At 48.8% G+C, this 25,182-nt stretch overlaps 3 protein-coding genes across 10 annotated transcripts; 1 reads left to right on the forward strand and 2 right to left on the reverse strand.

Moving 5' to 3' along the window:
• Window positions 1–2,668: 2,668 nt before the first annotated feature.
• ZBTB8OS (zinc finger and BTB domain containing 8 opposite strand) lies at window positions 2,669–8,256 on the reverse strand. 3 transcript variants are annotated; one of them, XM_033080975.2, is made up of 8 exons: window positions 7,945–8,256; window positions 6,839–6,967; window positions 5,585–5,609; window positions 4,914–5,035; window positions 4,657–4,739; window positions 4,351–4,403; window positions 4,148–4,184; window positions 2,669–3,510 (listed from the first exon to the last, which is right to left on the reverse strand). In XM_033080975.2, exons 2-8 carry the CDS (start codon window positions 6,921–6,923, stop codon window positions 3,424–3,426), a joined length of 492 nt encoding a protein of 163 aa, XP_032936866.1. In that variant the 5' UTR covers window positions 6,924–6,967; window positions 7,945–8,256; the 3' UTR covers window positions 2,669–3,423. The 3 variants fall into 3 exon arrangements, with proteins under 3 accessions (XP_032936866.1, XP_032936867.1, XP_032936868.1); XM_033080976.2 differs by lacking the exon at window positions 7,945–8,256 and adding an exon at window positions 7,859–7,881; XM_033080977.2 differs by lacking the exon at window positions 7,945–8,256 and adding an exon at window positions 7,696–7,794.
• Window positions 8,257–8,364: 108 nt separating this feature from the next.
• RBBP4 (RB binding protein 4, chromatin remodeling factor) lies at window positions 8,365–15,839 on the forward strand. Of its 3 annotated transcripts, none has more exons than XM_033080758.2 (12): window positions 8,365–8,535; window positions 9,565–9,712; window positions 9,906–10,051; window positions 10,956–11,129; window positions 11,736–11,851; window positions 11,966–12,126; window positions 12,325–12,451; window positions 12,551–12,628; window positions 13,619–13,695; window positions 13,807–13,864; window positions 13,952–14,062; window positions 14,750–15,839. In XM_033080758.2, the coding sequence occupies exons 1-12, from the start codon at window positions 8,520–8,522 to the stop codon at window positions 14,813–14,815; spliced, it is 1,278 nt and encodes a 425-aa protein (XP_032936649.1). In that variant the 5' UTR covers window positions 8,365–8,519; the 3' UTR covers window positions 14,816–15,839. The 3 variants fall into 3 exon arrangements, with proteins under 3 accessions (XP_032936649.1, XP_032936650.1, XP_032936651.1); XM_033080759.2 differs by having other exon boundaries at window positions 8,402–8,535; window positions 9,568–9,712; XM_033080760.2 differs by lacking the exon at window positions 8,365–8,535 and adding an exon at window positions 8,793–8,864.
• Window positions 15,840–16,200: 361 nt separating this feature from the next.
• Window positions 16,201–21,871, reverse strand: SYNC (syncoilin, intermediate filament protein). Of its 4 annotated transcripts, none has more exons than XM_033080756.2 (5): window positions 21,684–21,871; window positions 19,980–20,410; window positions 18,991–19,847; window positions 17,711–17,835; window positions 16,201–16,742 (listed from the first exon to the last, which is right to left on the reverse strand). In XM_033080756.2, exons 1-5 carry the CDS (start codon window positions 21,725–21,727, stop codon window positions 16,679–16,681), a joined length of 1,521 nt encoding a protein of 506 aa, XP_032936647.1. In that variant the 5' UTR covers window positions 21,728–21,871; the 3' UTR covers window positions 16,201–16,678. The 4 variants fall into 4 exon arrangements, with proteins under 4 accessions (XP_032936647.1, XP_032936646.1, XP_032936645.1 ...); XM_033080755.2 differs by having other exon boundaries at window positions 18,991–19,946; XM_033080754.2 differs by having other exon boundaries at window positions 18,991–19,838; window positions 19,872–20,410.
• Between the last annotated feature and the right edge of the window lie 3,311 nt (window positions 21,872–25,182).

Consider the following 25,182-nt stretch of genomic DNA (forward strand, 5'->3'; position numbering starts at 1 on the left):
CTTTTCTTTTTTTTTTTTTTTTTGCTGATATTGTAATTAATTTGTACATAACGCATCAGAAAGGAAAGGAGAGAAGGAAACAAATTGAGTTCTTCCTGCTGAAGAAATTTTTTACCAGAGCTTTGTTTTCTAAGTGAATTTATAGTTGAGAAAAGCATGATTTAGGAACTCCCCCAACCAGAGCAGAGCATCTGTAGAGCACTTGGGTAGTATGAATTTGCATTTTTAAAAATTTTTTTTGTACTGTGAATTTTATAGAAAGTCACACCCACGTGGTTCCAAGGAAATAAAAGTGCAATCACTGGAAATACACTTGTCAGGTTTTTTCCATTTTTTTTTTCCCCCAAGATTTGCTTAAACCCACCTACCTTACTCTAGGAATAAAGAAACCAAGTCCCCTGAATTTCAGAGGGACTTTTGTGACTTAAGATCATGGAGCTGCTTTAGAAAACCTCTCCTGTTTGTATAACTTTAGGGTACTTGACAGCATCAAAACATTTTTTATAAGCAAAATTTCCTTCAGAGGTTAAGCAACCTTTGCAGTTCTGGAGTCTCTTTAGCTTTTTTAGTCATATTTATTTCCCCAGTCACTTGGATCACAGAATCTGTGCTAAAAATGCTCAGTATTAAATGATTAAAAAAGAAAAGCTCAAGGAGAGCACTCTGCCTGAGAGCAGAGTGGCATTCCCATGGCACTCCTGATAAAGAGTTTGGTCTCATGTCTCATTTGATGCTGTGTTTCCTTTCCTGTTAGCAGCATCTGTATCTGAGGTTCCTGCCAAGAAAGCAGAAATTCCCCACAGGGAATTTGAGAACAGCCATATTGATCCACATCCAGGACATTAAACTCAGCAAAACTGAGACTGGAGCAAACTTCTGTAATAATTCCCAATCTCCAGCCTTCTTCAGCTCTCCTTGAGATTTGTACATTTGATAACCACAAATGCAGGACTTTTCTTAAAGTTCCTGCATCTACAGGATCCTTTGGCACCCCCAGAAGGGTCTGCAGGCTGAGGGTGTTTTTTAATGACCCATTTTCAGGGCATTCTGTAAAACTCTGGGAGAGCAGCACATGCCACTGCCACAGCTGTGCAAATGGAAAAAGGCAAATTTAAAACCTGTTTTATTGCAATAAGTATTGGGAAAAAAAACCCCCAAAAACTAGATGAATAACACTTACTTAGTTAATGGCAAATGTTTCCCTAGCAGGCTCCTGTCAGCATTTCAGTGGAGCACTTCAGTGTGTTACTGTTGCCTCAGACTGATCTTGGGGCACCTCAGCATTTGTCTGCAAAGTTAAAATTTAACCACATAAATTTATTTTCTCACATTTTAGAGCTGGGCTAAAGGAAGGCTGATGTCAGCTCCTACACCCACCTCCCGCAGCCCCTGTGCACATCTCCCCACAACCACTGACCCTCCCTGTCCATCTCCCCACAGCCACTGACCCTCAGTGTCCATCTCCCCATCACTGACCCTCCCTCAGTGTCCATCTCCCCATCAGTGACCCTCCCTCAGTTTCCATCACTGACCGTCCCTCAGTGCCCATCACTGACCGTCCTTCAGTGTCCATCTCACCCCCATCACTGACCCTCCCTCAGGGTCCATCTCCCCACAACCACATCTCCCCATCACTGACCGTCCCTCGGTGTCCATCTCACCCCCATTACTGACCCTCCCTCAGTTTCCATCACTGACCCTCCCTCAGTGTCCACCTCCCCATCACTGACCCTCCCTCAGTGTCCATCACTGACCGTCCCTCAGGGCCCGTCTCACCCCCATTACCGACCCTCCCTCAGGGTCCATCACTGACCCTCCCTCAGGACCCGTCTCACCCCCATCACTGACCCTCCCTCAGGGCCTGTCTCCCCATCACTGACCCTCCCTCAGTGTCCATCACTGGCCGTCCCTCAGTGTCCATCACTGACCCTCCCTCAGTGTCCATCTCACCCCCATCACTGACCCTCCCTCAGGGCCCGTCTCCCCTCACGCTGTGGGGAACAGGCGCCGCCTCAACTCGATGCCCGATTGGCCGCTGGCAGTCACGTGACCCCGCCAGCCAATCACGTTCCAGCACGGCCTCTGAGGGGCCGCAATGGCGGCCGTGCCCTCAGGGCCTTTGGGGCTCTGCCTGAGGAGAAAGAAACCCCAACCTGTCCAAATCACACTTATTTTGTACCAATAAACTGCCATGTTGCAATTTATACTGATTAAAAAAATTTCTGCTCACCTTAGCGTAGAACAAAGTGTAATTTGCGTCTGAATTGACTGGTCAAAACCACTCACAAAGCCGTCAATTGTTTCAGTCCAAGTTTTATTTCAGCATTGAGGCTTTCTTAAAAAGTAACAGGGGTTTTATCCCTCTGTCTTTACAGCATGGAAATAAAACCAGAACTATTTAAGATGACTTTATGAGACATCACAGCGAGGCACTTGGAGCGTTTATGATAACAGAATAGGCCAGGCCTATGCTCTTCACATTTAAATTAAATTAAAACAGCAGGTAAGACACATTTGCTATCCTGTGATTTTAAAAAAACCCAAACCCATACTTTTGATTATTTTTGATTAATTTTGATTCAGTCAAGTCCACACTCCTTTGACATTTAAGGATTGTCTGGATTCTTTTTAAAAGAATTAGGCTGATCCAAGCCATGCTTTTTAAAAAAAAAGAGTCAGTTTTTCTAAGAAACAGATAGGAGTGAACCCAGGGAGAATCTGGGACATCCATTTCCATTCCCTTCTCCCACAGCAGCAAAGCTGCCAACTTTTTAGAGTTATCAGAGGCGAAAAGAGGATTCCAGGTACTCAGTCACATGCTTAAAGATTTCATGTGGCAAATTTATTTACAGCAATTCAGCACCACCTGCTGGCATGACTTCTTTTTAAGTAGTTTAAAAGATGTGGTGGTTTGTTTGTTTAATTGGCATCAATTTTTTAGGTGTCTAATTTTAAACACTCATATTTTTGCCCACGTTACATCTGAGGCACCGCAGCTAATTTTGGATTTATGCAATATGGAGGAGGAACATCAGCTCTGAATTAGAACATGAAATATGTAAATGAAATCAATCTAGATGAACATTATCTCCTGCCATGCTGCAAAAAGGGAGTATTTTAGTTATAAGCTCCACCAATTTCTATATTTCACATGGATCAGCATTAAAAGCTGACTGCCAGCACTCCTGGGAGATTTCCAACCTGAACAAACCTCTCCTTCTCCATATCCCCCAGAGCTCAATTCATTCTTATTCTCTGTCTCAGTGAAAACAATCTGACATTCCCTGCAATTAGTCCCTTCAATTTCTGATTTTAACTGTGTCAATTAGGCCAATTCCTTTGGTTTTTCCCCACAGGGATTACAGTTTTAGGGGGCTTCTGCCAGATGATCACCAAAATCCACACAAGCACACTCTCCTCACTTTAAATATCAATGATGACAAAGACTTCTGGCTTTTCATCTTCACAGATCTGCATTGCTGAGTAAGTTATGGCTTTGACCTCTGTGCCCTAGAAAAGAGACACAAACCATAGATTTTCTAAATTATATCCCTTTTACCAGTTCAGAACTCCCAGTTCTCACCACTTTCCTCAAATGCCATCCATTTTTTCCCCCAAAAGATCTGTAGCTATATTTTTTCTGATTAATAAAGAAGTTGTCACACTAATGGCCAGGCCAAATAGTGAAAAGGAAACTCTTTCCTTATTTTTTATTCTCTTAACACCACAAATTCCTCTTCTTGTCTCTGACAGACCATCAACGTTTGCTATGCTAAAAATGACACAGATCAAGACATCAGATTTTGCTTCTAACAATTCTTTAGGAAAAAAAAGAAAGAAGAAAAAAGCAAGAAGTGTCTAAGCAGAAATCTGTACCAATAATGTGAAACCCAAACACATAAGTTCTGAATATAGATTGATTTTTCTGTGTTATCTACATCACAAAAAAAGAAGCCAATTGAGTTAATTTGTTGAGTTTTTCTTGTGCTGAGGAAATGCCAACAGTTTCAGGGACACATTCACAAAACCATGCAGAAAGTGAGATCTTGAGGTCAGTGGTACTTCAGCCACGTTTATATTTTGATCTCTGATTTAAAGGACACCACATCTCCTCCTCCTAAAACGAAAAAGAGGAACCTCTGCCTACCTGTGGGTGTTTGTCCAAAGAGAACTCTTCTCCCCATCTGTAAAAGCAAAAAAACAAAATAGAAGTGTTGTAATTTTGGTAACATTCACCAAATGCTATAATTAGTTTCAGTGATGTGCACAGAACAGTGAGAATTTCATTTGAAGCCTCAAAAGAAGCAAGAAAAGTGCACAATGCATTTTCAGACAATGGTCTCAGCTCACCCAATTGATCTGATTTTGAACTGCATTCGGTCAATGTGAAGCACTTTCACTTCCTGCAGAGAGTGGGAGGAGAAATGTGTCAGTCACACCTTCCACCTTCAGGCAGAAATTCCCAGTAAATCTCACTTACAAAGGTTATTTCCCACTGTTTAGACACCTTCCACCAGCCCAGCTTGCCCCAAGCCCTGTCCAACCTGCCCTTGTATTTTTTGTGTTCTTTTTTCCCCCCTAAAATACCACTGCATTCAGAGCTGGGATTATCAGGGAAGAGCTTTCTCCTCCAAAAGCTGAAGCCAGAACACTTACCCTGGGTATAAAAAACTCATCAGCACTGAATTTATACAGCCATTCATCCAGGAAGTGGAAGAGAAGAGACAACAGGTCATGCCCTGTGTGATTGAAGCAGAGATTGTCTCAGCAAAAACATTTTTAAAGCACCTCAGATGTACAGGAGATTCAGACAACAATGCTTAATTGTGTTTTAATTAACTATGTGTAAAGATTGAGATTTTTGGTACCTTTTTCCCTCTCATAAATCTCAATAGAAGAGGTGAAATCCTCACCTTCTGCCTCTACCTCCACTGTATCCACGGGTTCCACAGTGCCTGTGTCTGTCATGTAGCCAAACATGGCCATGGCACACTGCTCAAAGGCTTCTTCCAACGTGTCTCCCCAGGCATGGAGCCTAAAAAAACACATGGAATAACCACTGGAATATCACACTGGATCACAACAAAAAGAAACAGTCCCAAAGTCACCTGCAGGTGAGAAATCAGTTCAGGCAGAGGAGGTGATTGAGCAAAAAACACCTGGGTTTTCTAGAAGGAGGAGTTCGACAGGAGAGTTTTGTGGGAGAATATGGAAAATAAAAGTTTTACCAGCCACCAAGAAAGGTCTTTCCTAATGTGGCTAATTGGTGTCTATAAAAGTAAATCACACAGAAGAAATTTTGTTTAAAAGGAGGGGATTAAAAGGAGATTTCAAAACACATTTCCAAATAACACAGGGGCTTAGTCAGAAGCACCATAGGAACATGAGAAAAGAAACCAAACATGATTCTATGGTGTCCCAAAAGCAGGAACAAAATCCACCATCAAAGCACCCAGTGAGTGACATTTCAGAGCCCCACAAGGTGTCACATCTGCAAACTGCCCTTGGCTGTCACCCCAGGCTTAAAGCAGTGTAAAAAATAATTAATTTGTCACCCTGAGAAATCCCAGCTGCCCACACTTACTGCACGTCTGCTGTGTGATCCAAATCTGAGGGGAAGCAAAAAGAAATGATGTCACCACAAGTATTTATAACATCAGGATTAAAAAGACACAAACATAAATATCTGATTTTTTAACAAAGCATTTTTGCAGTCATCTGCAGATGTGATAAATCTATTTTGGAGTATATCAGAAAAACTCAGCACATGTGAGATTTTGGATTATTTCTGTCAAATAAAACCCTGTTTAATGTGATTATGTCAGTGCAGGGTTTGGTTGTTGTAACCCAACAAGTTAACTACAATAAAAAGAAACTTTCACCAGGAGTAAAGAGTTTATGCTGAAGTCTACAGGACTAAAAATTATTCATGCAGAGGATGAGATTTGCAAATATTTCCAGCTCAGTGAGGAAATCTACCTGCCCACACCCAAAAGCAGCCATTATGCAAAGAGAAGAATTTAAACCATAGGATGGAATATAAAACAGAAAGCAAACTTCATTCATGAAGCATGATTAACATCCCATGTATCCAGTTGGACATGAACCTCATTTATATTTATTCAGAGGAATGAAAGAAATGCAAAATTCCAGCAGAACTAAGTTGGGATGGGAGATAAATGCTCACTTCAACTGAAAAATTGTTCTGGTGCTGTTTGAAGAGATCACACACTATTCAAGGGTTCTCAACAACAGTCTCTAAAGCAAACAAATTCCTCTGGATGCAGAAGAGGGATAAAACCTCCTCCAGTTATGGAAACTGCATGGCTGGTGAGATGTGTCACTGTATTTCTGCACTTCTGTCAAATAAAGAACTAAAAATATCAATTCTAACAGAGGTAACAGAAACAGTCCCTCCAGACAGACACAGAAAAGAGGCAGGGAATGGTCCCCTGCCCTAAGCTGCCACCCACATCCTCTTAGGAGACACTGCAGGGGTGGGGAAAGGTGGAGATAATCATCTTTACTCGAAGTAAAAACACCACACACAAGTCCAGCACACTTTTTTTGAATGTCTCTTCCTACATGAGAGGTAGAAAAACTGCTAAGAAATGGCTCAGAAGAGGAAAAACTGCTAAGAAATGCCACAGAAGAGGAAAATAAATAAATCACTTTAAATTAAGCAACTTATTTCCATTGTGATTTTTTTTTCAGTGCCTGCAACAAGAAAAGCACGTCGAAAAAAAATTATTTCTGTATTTCCTCTTCCCTTCCTTGCCCTTTAGCACTGTCACACCCACGATAATATTAAAAAAAAATACATATTAAAAATACTCACATTCATATTTCTTGCAGAGAGGGGGGTACTTGGCTTTCACAGCCTTCTGCTCCTCGGTCAGGTTGTAATCCCTGTCCTCTGCCATGGCTCCACGGGAATCAATTCTTCACTTCCTGGGTGTGATTCAGCCTGTGGAGAACAGGGAGGATTCCTCTCAGTGCTAAATTCCTCTAATTTCAGTTCTTTTTGGGAGATGAAGTCAATCCCAAACCCATGAAGTGATGTTTGTTCAGCTAAGGGGAAATATTTTAATGGGAATTGTGGATTTTTGGCTTTTTCTGGGAGGAATTGTGTTTCTTCTTCCCTGTGTACAATGAGCATTCCATTCATTCACAAATGATAAAATACAGCCCTGATGGGAACAGCTGTAAAGTGGATTAAACTTCCATGCCTTTTAGCTTCATTTTAATTTTCTAATTAATTTTTTTTGAGGGTGCTAAGCCCATTGTACATCCCACACCTGAATTGTCACTGCCCCTAAAAACCCTGATAAAAAAGTTGTGTTCTCTTAGGACAAGAATTACATTTAAACCTCAAAGCACGTGTGTGACAATTCCAGCTGTGCAAGGAGTTTCCTGTGCTCTTTTTCTATCTGTTTTTATTAAAATAAAACAAATTTAAAAATTAATTGTATCAACTCCTCCATTTAAAAGTCAGATTCTTACACTAAATCTCATAAATTACTATTTTCCTGCTCATTTGTAAATCCAACAAACTGAAGAACTCGATTAACTTCAGCCTAATTAATTTTCCTTTCCACATTTCCAGACATCACAACCATTCTTTAATATTTTTTGTGCATTATAAGATTTATCCACAGCTGAACCCGAAAATACAAAAATAAAAAAATGCCTTAACTTTTATAAGTTGCTTCTTACTCCAAGGTTTAGAAACAAGACATTCTAATTTCTAATTTCAGGTAAACATCCAGGTGTGTCGCAAAGAGAATTCTGAAACTGAGAACTCAGGGTATCTCTTGAGGAATAAACTCAGATATTGATTTGATATTTGATTTTAAACCTGTTAAGCCTCAACTGTGGAGTCAGATCCCAGGTTGCCCTCAGCAGCCGAGCAGAACTAACAAATATTTCGCTTCTAAAACTCACCGCGGCACTGCATTGTGGAAAAAGGGAATATATTCATGATTACAGAGAATTAATAACGCGCCGATGGTGACAGGGCGGCCCTGGAAGGAGGCCTCAACCCACACGCTCTCAGTCCCGCCCGATACGCTCTACCCACGGCTGTGCTGCCCGGAGGAGCCGCAGCCACCGGTTCGTTCCTAACCGGGACCGGGAGCAAGCACCGGGAACCGGGACCCAAACCCGAACCCGCCGCCCCTCAGCGCGGGGCGCGGCCCCTTTAAGAGCGCGCTGAGGGCGCTCCGGAAAATGGCGGCTCCCAGGGGGGAGCCCGCCCCACGTGACCACCGCGCGCGCTGCCGTCCCCGCCCCTTGCCCTCCGCTGATTGGCCGGCGCCTCCCGGCGGTGGGCGCTGATTGGTCGGCGTTGGCGCGCGAAGGGGTGCGCGGCGCCGGGAGCCGCACGCAGCGGGGGCAGGAAACAATAGACGGAGCCGCGGCCGGAGGGGTCGGAGCAGCGAGCGCAGGAACCGCCCGCCCGCCTCGCTCAGCCTGCCCCGCCTCGAGCCCCGCGGCCGCCGCGCTCCCCCCGCCGCGCCATGGCCGACAAGGAAGGTAAAGGCTCCGTATGGGCGGCGCGGCCTCCACCGTGAGGCGCGGGGTGCCCCCCCCCGCCTCGTTACGGCGTGAGGGGAGCGGGGCGGCGCCGCCAGGGGGCGCGCGGGGGCGGGGCCTGAGGGGCCCCCTCCCGGTCATGGCCGCCGCTGCCTCCCCACGCCCGCGGCACCGAGCGGGGAGAGCGGCCCGGACCGGGACCCTCTGCCCGCCCCTGTGCCCCTAGCAGGGGGTTTGTGAGGCCGGGAGGGCCGGGCTGTGCCCTGTGAGGGGAGCGGGCGGACACAGAGGCGCCCTGAGGGTGCCCCGGTTCGGTCTCAGTTTCACGGGTGAGCTCCCGTTCCGCGGGGGTTCTTCCCTTCCATGGAGTGCCCCCTTTTTCCCCGGTTCCATGGGGAGCTCCCCCAGCTCTGCCCTGCTTTCTGCTGTGCCCTGCTGGTGACAGATGGGCCCAGAAAATGTTGGAGAGCGACACGCAGCAGAAGGAGCCTTGGAAAGTGGATTTTGGGAACGAGTCGTTCGGGGCTGCACCCAGACCTGCCTGTTAAACAGTAGTTGCTGTTTAACGCTGGATCTCCTGTGTTAAAACATTGTTACAAGCCTGGGTTTGGCCTCCCTGTGCGCTGAGTTTTATTGTGCTGCTCTAACACCATCATCGTCAAATTATCCCACAGTGGGTTGGGCTGGAAGGGACTTTAAACTCATCCCATCCCACCCCTGCCATGGCAGGGACCCTTCCACTACCCCAGCTTGCTCCAAGCTCTGTCCAACCCGCCCTGGGACACTTTCAGGGATTAAAATTTGACATAATTCATATTAATTCCCAGCCATATATCCAGAAAAAAAGGATTAACATGTGCAACAAAGGGATTTTTAACCATTTAGTCACTACTCCAATAGAACAAATATCAAACCAGGGTGTGATTGATGTACTTGGCTCTAACCCATTGCCTGCCCACAGCGCTGTGTGTCTGTAAATGCATTTATAAATAATTAATTGTATGTATTTCTTGTAAAAAACCACTTCAGCAGCCTTTGATGATGCAGTGGAAGAGCGTGTGATCAACGAGGAGTACAAGATATGGAAAAAGAACACCCCTTTCCTGTATGATTTGGTGATGACCCATGCCCTGGAGTGGCCCAGCCTCACTGCTCAGTGGCTTCCTGATGTCACAAGGTAAAGGGACCCTCCTGCTCTCTTTTTAAAACAGAATAAACAGCAAATCCAGGCTTGTGCTGTGAGATTTTTAGCTTGAGATCACAGAATCCCAGCCTGGTTTGAGGCAGGACACTTCCAGGTGCTCCAAGACCTCCCCATCCTTACAGGAAAGAAATTTTGTGATCCCCGTTTTATTTCTTTCCCCTTGCAGACCTGAAGGCAAAGATTTCAGCATCCACAGGTTGGTGCTGGGCACCCACACCTCAGATGAACAAAACCACCTGGTGATTGCCAGTGTGCAGCTGCCCAACGACGATGCCCAGTTTGATGCTTCCCACTATGACAGTGAGAAAGGAGGTAAGAGCCCAAAAATGGAGATTTTAAACAGAAAATTTGAGATTTCTCAACAGAAAATTTGTCTTTTCCTAAAAATCAGCCAGCAAAGTTCAGATTTTACTTCTGAAATAATTTATTTTTAAGTGGTGCCTCCTTAATAGACAAACACTCTGTTTCTTGAGTGTGTTTATAATCTAATGATGGAAACAAAAGGTGGAGGTTAATTGCCAAAGTATTTATGTGGGAAAACCTCTCCCCTGTTTCTCAGGAGCTGACCTTGAACCCCATGCAGTGCTTTTCATTGCTATTTTTATTACCCCATCTGTAAAGTCCTGCCAAAAAATTTTTACACCAACTCATACAAAAGGATACATTTATATCAGACAAGTGTAACATTTCAGACATTTTCATTTGTGAGTTCTGCTCCCTGATTACTGTCCCAGCCCCTCTGGGGTGAAATTGTGTTTTATTCTGTATCAGACTTGACTTGGATGCTTTGTAACCTTTGTGGCTTTCTCCTGTTTGCTTGGCTGAATCAATCTTTCCACCTGGTGAAAGTCCTTCATGATCCAGTGTTTGCTCTTTTCACAGGAAGTTTGGATTGTGCAATGAGTATTTTGATCTTTGGGCTTTTTGAAGTTGTTTAATAAATACTTGTTTCTATTCTATTTTAGTATTTCTCAAAAATATTTAAAATAAATTTTAAAATAATTCACAACTCAATGATTTTTGCCCAAATTTTGCAGTTTTATGAATTATTGAGTTGTTTTATGAATAAAGGAGATTGAACAAGTTGTATCACAATCCTAAAATTGTGATTTGTTTTTTATCACAACTTTTTCTGTTCTGAGAGCTTGGTAGCAAAGCTTGAATCAACTCTTTGTGCTTGAAACTGCCTTACTATTCACAACTCTTTTATTCCTAGAGTTTGGAGGCTTTGGCTCAGTCAGTGGAAAAATTGAAATTGAAATCAAGATCAACCACGAGGGAGAGGTGAACAGAGCCCGGTACATGCCCCAGAACCCCTGCATCATTGCCACCAAGACTCCCTCCAGTGATGTCCTGGTCTTTGATTACACCAAACACCCCTCCAAGCCAGGTCTGTGCATCACAGAGCAGCCAGCTCACCCCCCAAGGCTGAAAAAAGAGATTTAAAAATGGTTTGGGTTGCTCCTTATTTGGGATTTTAGGGCGGAGTGGGTGTGTATTCAAGAGGTTATTTTGTATGAAGTTTGAACACGTGTATCCAGATGTATCCTTGGAAAAGGAAACCTTTTCCTGCACTTCCCCTGCTTGTTTTGTCACCTCACTGTGACCTACTCGAGGTGGATTTTTTTGGAAACTAAGATTTGGTGGGGAGCTGAGCTGTTCCCCTGATGTCCTGCAAATACATTAACAGCCATTTACCTATGAACTCACCAAGATTGTTTAAACTAACTCCTTTTACCACTTGTGGGGAGGCTCAAAAGTGCCTTCCTCACTTTAAAAGTGCAGTTGGAGATGATGAGAAGAAGACAAATATCTCACTTTTATTTCTGGGTGTTCAGGAGTTTTTGAGCAGTACCAGCTGAGCTGCTGGAACTCAGCCCAAAGCATGGAGGTGTCTGCTGGGCTAAAGCAAACTTCAATAAACTCAATGCCAGGTGTTCCAGGATGTGCTGGGAGTGATTCCAAGCACTGGAATCCTTCCCCTGCCTTGTTCCAGATCCTTCTGGGGAGTGCAACCCCGACCTGCGCCTGCGAGGGCACCAGAAGGAGGGGTATGGGCTGTCCTGGAACCCCAACCTCAGCGGCCATTTGCTGAGTGCTTCTGATGATCACGTGAGTGCTGGGCTAAAGCTGCACTTGGGAAAGGGAAAAACCTCCTGGGCTTGAGGGGGAGGAGGCAAAGAGAGTGTAAAGATGTAATTTTTTAATATTTATGTTGTTTTAAAGACCATCTGCTTGTGGGATATCAGCGCTGTCCCCAAAGAAGGCAAAGTTGTGGATGCCAAGACCATCTTCACAGGACACACAGCAGTGGTGGAAGATGTGTCCTGGCACCTGCTCCATGAATCCCTCTTTGGATCTGTTGCTGATGACCAGAAGCTCATGATGTGAGTGAGGAAAGCACTTCACAAATTATTCCTGTCCCTCAAGCTTTCTCATCTCCATCCTCAGTGAACAAACCTTTGTTCATTCATTATTTTCGTTCATTGTTTTAATTCTTTGTTTTCATTAATTGTTTTAATTCATTGTTTTCATTCATTTTTTTCATTCACTGTTTGTTTTCATTCCTTGTTTTCCCTTCCCAGCTGGGACACCAGGTCAAACAACACCTCCAAACCCAGTCATTCCGTGGATGCTCACACAGCTGAGGTGAACTGCCTCTCCTTCAACCCCTACAGTGAGTTTATCCTGGCCACAGGCTCAGCTGATAAGGTATTTCTGCCCACATCTTGGAACATCCTTGCTCACTTTCTGGGGTGGATTTATATGTTTGTTACTTCAACAAAATATTTTTATATTTTTTTCCCCTAGACTGTTGCTCTATGGGACTTGAGGAACCTAAAACTGAAGCTGCACTCCTTTGAATCACATAAAGATGAAATATTTCAGGTATAAAAAAAATCTTTATCTTTTATCCTCACACACTTAGTTCTACTCAGCAGCTTGGAAAAGAAAAATAGTTTTCCACAATGTTTTATTTTATCTGCTTATATTTCTCTGGGTGTTGTTGTTGTTGTGGAGCTCCAGTACAGAAGGAGAGTCCAGAAAAGGATCAGGGCAATGCTCTGGAGCTTTTACCACAGCACAAGGATGAAATGGAAGCAGTGCAGAGTCCATTCAATTATTCATGGCAGCAGATTGAGGCAGCAGGCCCAGGGAAATGGCTGCAGTGTTTCCATCTCCTCAGCCTGGTCCTGCAGGAAGCTTTAACACTCTGACAAAAGATAATTGCTGATTTTTGCTGCTGTAAATAGAGAATGTTCACATCATGGGCAGCACCTCCTTAGCAGATTAAACATTTCCAACTTGTGCCTTAATCAGAGGAAAAATATGTAAAGGTTTTTTTTTTAGTGGAGGGATTATCAGTTCAGACTGTGTTATGTCTAGATAAAATGACAGAATCCTGAAATGCCACATTAGTGTGCAGAATTCTGTGTTCCTTCCTAATCCTGTGATCCTATTATGAGTGGTGTGTTCTGGGGAGCTCTATCTGCAGCAGAAGCTGTAAATGGGAGCTTTTGGGCAGTTAAGCTTCATTACAGTGATTTCTTTTCATGTGAGAGCTGTGCCTGCTGCTGAAGGAATCCCTGGGTTCTATTTGTGCAATCCTTGGTAAGATAAGGAGCAGCCAATACCCTTGGGAGCTGTTTGCACCTGGAAACACATGAGGGTTTTTTAGAGGAAAAGTTCCAGGTGGCACCTTTGTGGTGAAAATATCTTTTTTTTTTTGTGTGTGTGTGAATATTCAAATAAATATTATTCACACATATTTGTGTGAGTTCTTCTAGAGCTTTCAGGGTACAAAATGAAGTGTTGGGGAATGTTACAGCTTCTCAAACCTCACTTTTAAATTTCTGTTTAAATTTCTCCTTACTGCAGGTTCAGTGGTCTCCCCACAATGAAACCATCCTGGCCTCCAGTGGCACAGACCGCAGGCTAAACGTTTGGGACTTGAGGTAAATCCCAAATTCCTCAAAATCTCACTGATTAATTGCATCACACCTCAAAAAAAAAACCCCAAACCAACCCCACCTTTTCTTTTTTTTTTTCTTCCCTATTTTTTGCAGTAAAATTGGAGAGGAGCAATCCCCTGAAGATGCTGAGGATGGTCCCCCAGAGCTGTTGGTGAGTCTTTTCACTCATTCATCATTTTCACCCATCACTCACCCTGCAGTGCAAATTTCAAACCATTTTTATTTCCCTCAATCCCAGTTTATCCATGGTGGTCACACTGCAAAGATCTCAGATTTCTCCTGGAATCCCAATGAGCCCTGGGTCATTTGTTCTGTATCAGAAGATAATATCATGCAAGTCTGGCAAATGGTGAGTTCTTTGGGAAGGTGCAGGTGTGGAATTTCTGGATTTCAGCAGTCCTGCTTTTATTTACAGAATTTCCCAATTTGTAGCACTGCTGAAATCTCAAAGAGGCAGTGAAATCTCCTTTAGCTGTGGCCACAGCAATGGTTTCCAAATACTTTTGAAAAAAAAAAGAAATTTTTCCCTTCTGTGCTTGAATTAAAACAGTGTGTGAGAACCAAGGATGGAATTAAGGTTTATTATTGTCTTAAAGAATATTTGAGATTTCATTCTCCAGAGATGAAAAGGGTGCTGGTGAGCAGGAACAGTTTGCTGGCCCCTACACTCCCAGCTGTTGGAGGTTTTGGAAAACAATCTTGACCTTCAACAAGACCATTTTCCTGATTTTTTTATCTCTGAATTTTGTTCTTGGCAGCTTTCTGTGTAGCTCTTTTAGAGAGTGCTGCTGACTAAAAGATCTACAAAATAAATACTTGAAACACTTTTGAAGTCTTGCAGTGGACTCTCCTTTAGAAGTTTCCTTTTACAGAACATTTTTTGAGATTTATGGACAAGATTGTGTTGCTGCTTTAATGTTAATGGGATCAGGGCTGGGTGATCCATATCTGCAAATAAAAAATGAGCAGAACATTCTGGAATCCTGTCCAAAGGGGTGGGAAATGCTCCCTCAGTGTCTCCATCCCTGTCTTGCAGGCAGAGAACATCTACAACGATGAAGATCCTGAAGGAAGTGTGGATCCAGAAGGCCAAGGATCCTAGATGGCAGCTCCTCCCTGTTTTTATCTTTCTCCTTCTCTTCCCTCTCAGCCCTGACTTAACACTGGTTTTGAGACACACAGGTAGACTTTGTGTTCAGCCATCCTCCTCTAGATCCCATCACAGCCTTTTCCACCCACACACTGAGATCCCAGCACCCAAAAACCAAAAGGGCTCAGCCCCCTCAGCCCCAGGCTGTGCTCCTTGAATTCCTGCAGCAGCCTCCTTTATTGGTCTGCCTGTCTCTTTTTAACTGCCTTCATCACACAACAAGCTTGGGATTAAGTTTTTTTTCTCTCTCTTTTGCTTGCTCCAGCCACAGGCTTTTGCCTAATTTAAACAAAAGTTAAATTGGCAGAGCTGCCCCAGTGGGCTCGAGCCAACAGAGATGATCCAAGTGTTAATCCCCTGACAGCTCAGAAATGGTGTGGAAGGTCTTGTCCTCCTCAGTGCAGCTCAGAAGTCTTGGAATTCCTTTAGTTATCTGTACCTTGTGGCTTTTTCTGCCTTTGCAGATACAAGACTTGCAAGTTCTGACTTGAACTGAAATTTCTTTTTTTTTTTTTTTTAATCTCTCCTGGCAATTTTGGGTTTTCCATTCCTTCCTTTCCCTTTCCTCCCTGCTGCTGGGCACCAGCAATTTGGATTCATTAGCTATTCCTGCAGAGCCTCCTTCACCTCCCATGATTTTTTTTTTTTTTTTGCTCTGTTGTGTGTTTCTCGAGCTGTGTTTTCACATAATGTTTCTTTCCTTTCTGTGAAATGGTTTTTAAAACTTGGGGGAGCCCTCAAGTTGTAAAAGGTGTTTGTACCAACGGATGACCCCTCACAGCCTTGGCAGCTGGTGGAAAACAAATGAAATGTGGATGAAAACTGCTTTTTTTAGGAGTTTAGTCCTTGAGCACAAGGTCTGCACGTCTTCCACTCGGGTGTCCAGTGCCACCAGCAGCCTCTCTCCATCTCCTCATGACTAATTGTGTGTAAGTCCTTCAGTTGGAATAAAGTTTTTCTACGTAAACGCTGCAAAGTTTGGGCAGTTCTGTGCTGTTTCTGCATTTGCCTCTTTGCTGAGGGTATTTTCAGGGAGCTGAACCTCTGTTGAGGTTGCTGGTAGAGATATTTTTAAATTTTTAAAGCATCAGATTGGATGTTTGTCCCTCTTTTACCCCTGCTGCTTTGTGAAATAAATTAATGAACACCTGAACCCCTGAGCAACCACAAATCACTGAATTATTCTTCCCTTCAAGCCCTGCTGCTGTCTGCATTTTAACTCTGCCTTTAGCCTTTTCCACAATGTTTTTTGTCATCCTCCAGCACGAATTTGATACACACACCTTGTTTTGACAGATAAAATTTGGCTTTTGAGACACAGCTCAGAGTGAAAAGGCTCCTTAAACTCTGACCTTTTATTTTCAGTGTGAGACTCGATATAAAGTGGAAACCTCTTCCCCACCACCTCATTTCTCTGGAGCATGCCCCAATACAGCAGAAACTTTTGAAATACAAAAGAAAATCCTCTTCAAAGGAGAAAGCTTCTCTTGCATGTAAACGTTAAAAGTCAACCCCCTTTACCACCAGCTTCCAGAACTTTCTGTGCAACAATCTGGACCAAGAAAACATTTTCTCAAAACACAGCAAAACAATCAGTTTGTCCTCATCCATATCCAATTTTCAGCTCCTCTGGGGAAAAGCAGTTTTGTTACACAAGCACAGCAGTACCTGGGGAAATACCCAGGGAAAGGATTGTCTGGTATTCCTGGCTCCAGGCAGCTGCTGCACACCAGGCAGGGTAAAGCAGCAGGAGGAGACATCCCTTGAATCCTCTGACCACAGGTTTTTTTGCTACAAAGAGGAAAATTCCATATTCTAACAGTCCTGCTCTGCTTTTTCCTCTGATTTGCAGAGGTGGCCGTAGATTTCTAAGCAGCTCCTGTGAGGAGAGAAAGGAAATTTAGGTTATGGAGAAAAGAGGGGGGAAAAAAGGAATTGGGAAACACTTCAAGAGGCTCAGCCCATGGTGTTGAGAGTGTGTGGGCCCTTCCAGAACCCTTGGCAAACAGGATTTAACATTTTTGTCATTTTTGAGGGAACTCAGAGCTGTGCTTAACTCTCAGCTCCTCAGAGCAAATGTGAAAGCTCAGTTAGAGGTGTCGCTTCCAGGGATTGCAGTTTGTAGATTCCAGGAGTTGAGACTCCCCTGCTGTACTTGGGATGAAATGTTGGGCTGTGATTTAGGGGAAGGACAGGGTGGTGTTGGGGTCTGGGCTGAATCCTAAATGCAGTTTTCCCCTTGGGAATTGTGACAGCACAGGCTCAGAGAGCTCATCATAAAAAATCTTTGGGGTAGGGAATGATCTGTGGTGTGTCTGAACGAGGAGGTTTGGCTGGAAAAGGGGGAAAAGGAATGCTAAAGGAGCACTGAGGCTGCAGAAAATGGTTCAGAGCAGGTCCAGCTGAGGCTGGAATAACACAATAAAACAATTCCCAAACTCACAGAAATTAGAAATTCATGTACAGTGAGGATCTGAGTGAAACCAGGAGAGGAGAGTTCCAGCATCTCCAAAGCCAAACCTCAGCTCCTTTCCACATTTTCCTAAGGAATTCCTGAGGAAACCACCACTTAAGTTGCCACACCTGCTTCTTGGGAAGCCACTCCACTCCCCTGCAGGAGTTCACAGCAAATCCCTCTTTGCTGTTGGACAAAGGAGCTGGAATTCCTTTGGGATTCCTTTGGAAAAAGGGGCTGTGCTGCCCCACCAACCCCACTGGGGACCAGGAAGGAAATCCTGTGCTGTCCCCAGCTGTGTGACCCCTCTGTGGGCTCTTCCCCACCATCCCTTTCCTCCTCCCAGCCCCTCTTTAGGCTGATCCCCGCTTTGGGATGAGTTCCAAACTCACTTGTAGATGGAGAGCTCCCGGTGGAGGCTGGTCCTGAGCTCCTCCAGCTCCTGGTTCTTGCGCTGCTGGAGCTGGACCCCGTTCTTGAGCTCCTTCAGCCTGTCCTCCAGCTCCTCCACCTGCTCCTGTGGGGACAAAACGAGTGGAGCAGCTGAGGGAGGAGCAGCAGAGCCCCACTGCTTCCCTCTCTCTCCTCAGGGATCTCCTTGTGGATGGTGCTGCTCAGGAACACCCAGGCTGGCCCTGCCCAACAACACTCTTTAAAAATCTCGGCAAAAAAAAGCTTGGTTTTAATACAAAAGTGGGAGTTTGGGCTGGGCTTTGTCCTGGCTGCTTGGTTTTGTCCCCTAAACAACTTTGTGTGTGTTTTGAGAAGCTGCCAGAGCTGTATAAACCCATGAGTCAAAAGGAGATAAATAAGGAATTTGGGAAAAGGAAAATGTGGAGGCCCTCCAGGGGTCCAAGGGACCCTGAAAATGCAGGAGAAGCTGTGGGGTGGGTGCTGGTGGCTCTGATCCCCATCCCAGCAGGGAGGAGCCGTGGTGGAAGGGGAATGGCAGCTTCCAGAAACTGCTGGGAGGAGGCAGCGACTGCGAGCCGAGAACAGAGAGTGTTGAAAGGGGGGAGATTAATTGTGGAGCCTCTTTGCCAAATGTGCTCTTGGAGATATTGAATTGCCTTGTCCCTCAGGCTGAGGGGATGCCTGGCCCTGCCAGAAATAACCCTCCCAGGGGGCAGCCTGGCCCCAGGGCTGTGGGGACACAGGTGAGACCCTCCCTGGCAGCAGGAAGGGCAGAACCTGCCCCAGCAGGAGAGGGATTTGATAGAAAAGCCACCTGGATTTAAAACTGGCTTTTCCAAGCGTCCTGGCTCAGTCCTGTGCTCGGAGGAGCTGCAGGAGGTCTGTGGTGCCTGTGCTCAGCTTTGGGAAGGAAATCCCCCATCCCTTCCACCTCATCCCTGGAGCCATTTCTGAGGGGCCAAAACCGAGAGAACATAATCAGGAGAAACCTATTTCCCAAGCTGGGTGAAGCCCCAAGCTTTCCCACCACATCTCTGGGTTTTCTTCATCCCCAGGAGCTGCTGTTTCACCTGGCCCATGCCAGGGTGTGGGATAATTTTAATTCCAACCAGCAGGAACTATTCCACATCCTCCCCATCCTCATCCACCCCTTCCCTGGGCCCTACAAGTAAATCCTGCAGCATCCCCATTTCCCTGGATGCAAAGCACCACTCCCACTCTCAAAAAGAGACGGATTGATGCCTTTTGGGACACGTACCCGGTACTGCCCGACCTCCTCATCCCTTTTCTGCTTGACCAGGACGATCTGCTCCTCCAGGCTGCGATTCTGCAGCCTCAGCCGGCTGACCTCACCCTGCAAGGGCCTCAGGGCTTCCTTCATGCCCTGGATCTCCCCCTGCATCTCCTGCAGCGCCCTGGCCCCGGCCTCTCTCCTCTCCAGCAGCCGCAGCAGCTGAGGCTCGTAGTGCTCCTCCAGCCCCCGCCGGCTCTGCGCCACGAAACTCTCGAACTCCACGGAAAGCCGGCGGCTCTCCTGGAGGTACAGGTTGTCCTGCCGGCAGGGAGGAGCCTCCAGGCGCTGCCTCAGAACTTCCTTCTCCTTCTCACAGGTCTCCTTGAGCTGGGACAGTTCCCCCGAGAGCTGCCCAGCCTGGCTCTCCAGCTCTCCCTGGTAGGCAGCGTGCTGGGAGAGGTCGTGCCGGCGGCTCTCCAGCTGGTACTGGCAGGCCACGCATTCCTTGGTCACCTTGAAGAGTTTCTGCTTGATCTGGCGGATCTCATCTCGCAGGTTGTCCCTCTCCAGCTCCACCTTGGCCAGCAGCCTGCAGGCTGCCTGGATCTCCTCGTGGGCATGGCGGATCTCCTGCAGCGCCGGCTCGCGCAGCTGTGCCAGCTCGGAGATCAGGTTGTCCCTCTCCTTCTCCAGCTGCTCCACGATCTCAATGCACTCCTGGAAATAATTCCCCAGCTCTTCCAGGGTCAGGCATTGGTGCTCTGTGGTATCAGCATCCAGAGGGTTGCCTGCTCCCTCTGTGTCCATGTCCAGCGGGATCCCTGCCCCGTCTGCGTTGTCTGGGATGGCTGTGTCCATGGCCAGGGGGATCCCTGTCCCACCTTCATCCACATCCAGGGGGATCCCTGTCCCACCTTCATCCACATCCAGTGGGATCCCTGCCCCACCTTCATCCACATCCAGTGGGATCCCTGCTCCACCTTCATCCACATCCAGTGGGATCCCTGTCCCACCTTCATCCACATCCAGCAGAATTCCTGCTGTATCCACATCCCCTGGGGTCCCTGCCCCTCTTGTATCCACGTCCAGTGGAATCTCTACTCCATCTTCATCCATGTCCAGTGGGATTCCTGTCCCATCTTCATCCACGTCCAGCGGGACTCCTGCCGCGTCCACACCCAGTGGGATCCCAGCCCTGGTTGCATCCTGGGTTCCTGGTGGATCTTTCTCCAAAGAAGGATCCCTGCTGGCTGCCTGCAGCTCCTGGTTGGAGTCTGGGCTGTCCCTGTGCAGGGGTTTAGATCCATTCCCTGCTGGATCCAAGGGGGTGTGAGGACATTGTGGGTGTGGAGCACCTCCTTCATCTGCTCCCTGAGGGGCTGGGGATGCTCTGGCTTCATCCAGCTGCAGCTCTGGAGGGGGCTGGGGCTGTGCCATCAGGTCCCTGGAAAGGAGAGGGGATGTGAAGCAGAGCAATGGGTGTAACAGGTCTCAGCCTTTCCTCCCCACCTGGTGAGACCCCAAAACCAGGGAGGTCCCACCATGGCCCTGCTGTGTCACCCACAGGGCTGGGCTGGTGACACCCTGAGCCCAGACTGTCCAGAATAATGAAATAAAATCCTATTAAAACCTCATTAAAGTGTCTGACTGTGGAGGAGGAGTGAGGGGTGCAAACCCCAACCCCAACCCCAACCCCTGCTCCGGTACCAACCCACCAGGGCCAACCTCCCCAGCAGCACCGACCTGAGCCGTGTGAGCACTCCCTGGAAAACTCGCCGGGATTTTTTAGCGGTGTGGCATAACCTCACGGCAAGGGAATGCGCTGCTGGAAGCACAGGCAGGCTCCGGGATGACTGAGATGGAGCAAACCCCACACACAGAGCCCCGGGCGAGCAGCAGCGTCTGCAGCAGGAGCCGGCGAGCTCCGCTCTTTGCAGAGTCATCCGATCCCGGCATTGTCCCCAGGCACCTGCAGCTGCCACCACCAAACCCTCGCTCCCGCATTCTCCCGGCTGATATTTGGGGTAGGATGGAGACAACAACGCTCGGGGACGAGCCGGGTTTTTTTTTCCCTGCTGCTGCTAAGAGCCGGTGGGATCGGTGGGAGGATGCTCTCACCTCTCGGCCACGCCGCTGAGCTCATGTCTAGTCATTCCCGAAGGAATGAGCACAGGCTGGCACCCACAGGCAGTGAGCTGGGAGCAACGGCTTTGAGCAAAGAAGTGATTTTCAGCGATCCTTTCTCTCCTAATAAGGCAGTTTTGGGCACTGCTGACACATCGCAGCCTCGGACTCAACGGCCGCCGGCTGGAGAAGGGGCAGCGGCTGCAAAGGTGGGAAAGAGGCTCCCCTGCCCCGTTTTTCCTCGCCCTCCCCTCTGCCAGTGCTTGTTTTTCAAAGTTCTTGGATCCGCTTGGCACGGGCAGGACGGGAGGGGAAGGCTCCGTCCTCCCTTCCCAGCGGGGCGCGGGGGTTCTCTCCCACCCACCCTCCTCATCCCAGGGCCCCCCAGAACTCCTATGCCCCCCACAGGCACCTTCCCCCCTCTACCTGATCATTCCTGAATCTCCAGGAATGCTGAACCTCCGATTCCCCACCCCATCCCTTCCCCGCGCTCCTCATCTCACCGAGGATCCCGCACCCACGGGACCCCCCCGGATCACCCCGACCCTTTCCTGCCTTTCTTCCCAGCCCTGTTCGCCCTGCTGGGCTCTTACCTTCCTCCCCTGGAGCCCAGCGCCGCCGGCTCTGCGCTGCACATGGGCTTAGCATGGGGCGGAGAGGGGTTATTAATAAACAAGGCTGGAAATCAGACTCCGGAGCAGCCGCTTCCCCCCGGCCGCCGCCTGCAGTGCCAGCTGCGGGCGCTGCCTTCCTCCGCCCCGGGGAGGAGGAGGAGGACGAGGAGGAGGAGGAGGGCGGGGAAGGCCCTGCTGGCTGCATCCCTGGCAGGGACAGCCGCAGGGACGGGCTGAAGCCAGCCCGCATCCCTGGGGAACAGCCCTCACCTCACCCCGGCTGTTCCCAGCTTTGATTTATGGGCGAGTTCGGCTTTGTGGCCCCTTGCCCTGAATCCGCAGGTCCTCAACCCGCCGGGGCTCTGGGCAGGGCTGGGATGGGATAATGGGGTGGGATGGGATGGGATAATGGGATGGGATGGGATGGGGATAATGGGGTGGGATCCCCTGGGGCTGTGGGGTTTGGCTGTGGTGGGAGGGGAAACGCCAGAGGATGCAGCTCGTGGCCCTCATGCCGAGGGTGGGATGGGATTTGTGACAGCGCTGGTGCTGCACTCCCCGGTTATTGATCATGGACGGATTAAACACCGATATCTCGGGGTCTTTTCTACGCCCCACAAACCCCGGCAATGGCAGAGCACAGCCTCTGCTTCCTCTTCCGCCCGTACCCGATCCCTGCCACCCTTTTCCCTCTGCTTTGGGGACGCACAGGGTGCCGTTCCTCCCTGTGAAGCCCCGTGGTGGCCGTGGCCACACTCCTGGGTGTCCAACAGCGACTCTGCCCTCGCCCCTTTGCTTTCCCACCTCTGCCCACCCGCATCTCTTCCTTCCCACGGTGCCCATCCTCATTGTCCCCACTCTGCAGACCCTAAACCCACCTTTTGTCCATCATACCACCAACAAATATTTATCTAAAATTCCGATTTTAGATATATTTTACCACGCGGGCATCATCCTGGGGTCACATTTTGGCCTGGCCACCCCTCGTGGTGGTGGCCCCCGATCCTACCTCTGCTCCTGCTCCTGCCGTGCCCAGGAAGTCTCCACTCGCCTCTCAGGAAGTCTCCGCTTTACGTGCCCCAAAACCACCCGGCAGCGCTCAGCGACATCGCCCGGTGCCACCACCCCGTCCCTGTCACCGTCACCTTGCCCATGGCTCGCTGGCCACGGGGCTGAAAAAATCAAGTTTAAAATAACAGCGCTGGTCCATCCTTCGGGAACAGAGCTTTAAAAGGAAAAGCGAGATTTGAGTGGGGATTTTTTTTTCTTTTTTTTTGGATCCTGTTGCTTTTTTCAGCGTGACACACCTTCTTTTTCTCTCTCTTTTTTTCCATGAAGCGCCTCTATTTTTGACTCAATCGGAGAGGAATGCTGTTAATTCGCACAAGTTGGGTGTATAAATATCTATCTAAAGCTGCGACTGCCGAGGGGGGAAACCTGCAGATCACACGGGCTGGGTCCAACAACCCTCGTAGGGCCTGGAGGGGACAATGACAGCGGCGAGCCCGGGCTGGGTTCTCTCTGATGAGCTGCCAAGGGCAGGGTGGGGAGTGAGGAGGCTCAGCTGTTCCCCGCTCCGTAAGCGGATACCCCAGCCCAGGCCCCGGCACGGGGATGTTTTGTGGATATAACCAAGCAACGGGCGGCTCCGGTGTCCCCGGTGTCCCCGGTGTCCCCGGCACAGCGCTGGGGCCGGGCGGTGCAGGGACACGCCGCTGGCAGCCAACAGCGTGGACTTTGCTCCGGTAAATAAAGCTGGTGGGGTGGTACCGGCGCTGCCAGAGGAGAGGAAAAGGCAGCAGAGAGCTGGAGAGATGCAGAGTTGGAGATGCAGCTGTTGGGATGTTGGCAGCGGCGTCTCCCGGGTCGTGGGGAGCAAAAAGCGGCTGTGGGGTTTTTCACCCCCTCTCTGCCTCCCTGGGGCTGTTTCTGCCTTCCTGGTGGATTTTTCCTTCCCGTCAAGCAGGGCAGATCTGCCCCAAGGGCAGGGACAATGCTGGCACTGCCACCACCAGCCTGGCACCGCCACTGCCCCGCCAGCTCTGTCCCCGCGCTGTCCCCGCACGATCTTTAGGGACAAACTGGAAGAACCAGCCCGACCTCAGGGCTGTGGCAGCGCCGGAATTCCAGCGTGGATGGGATTTGGGAGGATTTGGGATCGCGGGCAGCGCTGTGCCCTGGCTCAGTGTCCGGCAGAGCGGGGCCAGACCCGGCTCCGGGAGGGTTCGAGCTGCAATCTGATCCCGGGGAAAGTGTGATTCATTCCCGGAGCTGGGAGCGCTTCCAGGGGAGGATGCTGGCTCCGAGGGCACCGTGAGCCCGCTCCTGCCCGGCCCTGCCCTCGCACGGTGAAGCGTCCCTGGATGGGTCCCAAGCTGAGCGTGGGGGGTTCAGCCAGGTTTGAGGGGCTGGATGCCATTGTCACCTTGGGAACAACATGGTTTGCTTCGTCTCCTGCCTCAGTTTCCCCAGCTCCTGGAGAGGGAGGGGATGTTGCCCAGCAGGGATGAAGGAGGAGGAGGAGGAGGAGGAAGGGTGAAACGTGGGCAGTGCCCAGCTGGGGCAGGGATAAAAGCGGAGCCTGAAGGCGCCGTCTGCCCCACAGGGACCTTGGGAGCTCCGCGGGAGCAGGGCCAGACCGTGTCCCGGTGCCACAGGCGCCGGCGCCTCCCGCTTATCTGGGTGCTGGGTCCTGCTTTCCCTGCGGGGAGGGGGATGAGGAAACATCCCAGCAGCTCCTGAGGAGACTCCGGCCCGGCCAGGGAAGCAGAGGGGTTGAGAGGCGGTTCCAGCTGCGGGGATTCTCAGAGTGTGTCCCACATCCCGCTCTTCCTGCGTTATCTCTGCTCAGCCCAGATGTTGGGATCAAACATCTGCCTGTGCTGGCAGCACCCCGGGGTGTCACCTGTGTCACACCCGGGGGGATTTCTCGCTGAGAGCCCTGGGGGCAGCTCTGATGTGTCCTGACATCCCACACGCCACCGAGGTTGTGCTGACACTGCCAGAGGTTTTTCTCTTTCGGGAAAGGTTCAGGATGCTCTCACAGGAGCAGGACATTCCTCCTGTCCCTGTCACCACATGGGGGATGCTCTTGGGCTGGGACTGAGCTGTCCCTTCCCGCATGAGGGAGCTGGGAAGGGACACACCACTGCTCTTTATTCATCCCATTCCATGTGGCCGGCACCTGAGCAAGGCGATCAGTGCCTTACCTCTTTTTTAAAAACCCATTTCCACAACTGCGCTGATTTTCAGCACCACAATCAACAGTCCCCGCGTCCCAACGATCGCGGCCCAGGCTCCGCTCTGGCTTTTTCCATACCCTGGGGCAAGAATCAGGGAGCAGGAACCGCGTCCTGCAGAAGGGATTTGGGGTGAGCAGCTCCTGGAAGCGGCACCCAAAGGCTCGGAGGGATGCGGGAGGACCTTGTCCCTGCCACCAGCGCATGACGGAGGCGTTAATGAGTAATGAGGGAGCAGC

This window comes from Catharus ustulatus, chromosome 26, assembly GCF_009819885.2.
Source record: "Catharus ustulatus isolate bCatUst1 chromosome 26, bCatUst1.pri.v2, whole genome shotgun sequence".
Taxonomy (NCBI): domain Eukaryota; kingdom Metazoa; phylum Chordata; class Aves; order Passeriformes; family Turdidae; genus Catharus; species Catharus ustulatus.

Coding starts and splice junctions, on each gene's coding strand:
- ZBTB8OS (XM_033080975.2), bottom strand. CDS start 6,923: ATGGCAGAGGACAGGGATTACAACCTGACCGAGGAGCAGAAGGCTGTG. Junction 5,036..5,584: donor GATCACACAGCAGACGTGCA/GTAAGTGTGGGC, acceptor GTGTTTTTTTAG/GCTCCATGCCTGGGGAGACA. Junction 3,511..4,147: donor CTTTGGACAAACACCCACAG/GTAGGCAGAGGT, acceptor TCTCTTTTCTAG/GGCACAGAGGTCAAAGCCAT.
- RBBP4 (XM_033080758.2), top strand. Junction 11,130..11,735: donor CAAACACCCCTCCAAGCCAG/GTCTGTGCATCA, acceptor GCCTTGTTCCAG/ATCCTTCTGGGGAGTGCAAC. Junction 12,452..12,550: donor CCACAGGCTCAGCTGATAAG/GTATTTCTGCCC, acceptor TTTTTCCCCTAG/ACTGTTGCTCTATGGGACTT.
- SYNC (XM_033080753.2), bottom strand. CDS start 21,727: ATGTGCAGCGCAGAGCCGGCGGCGCTGGGCTCCAGGGGAGGAAG. Junction 20,411..21,683: donor CTGGGCTCCAGGGGAGGAAG/GTAAGAGCCCAG, acceptor TCTCCTTTCCAG/GGACCTGATGGCACAGCCCC. Junction 17,836..18,990: donor AGGAGGTCGGGCAGTACCGG/GTACGTGTCCCA, acceptor TTGTCCCCACAG/GAGCAGGTGGAGGAGCTGGA.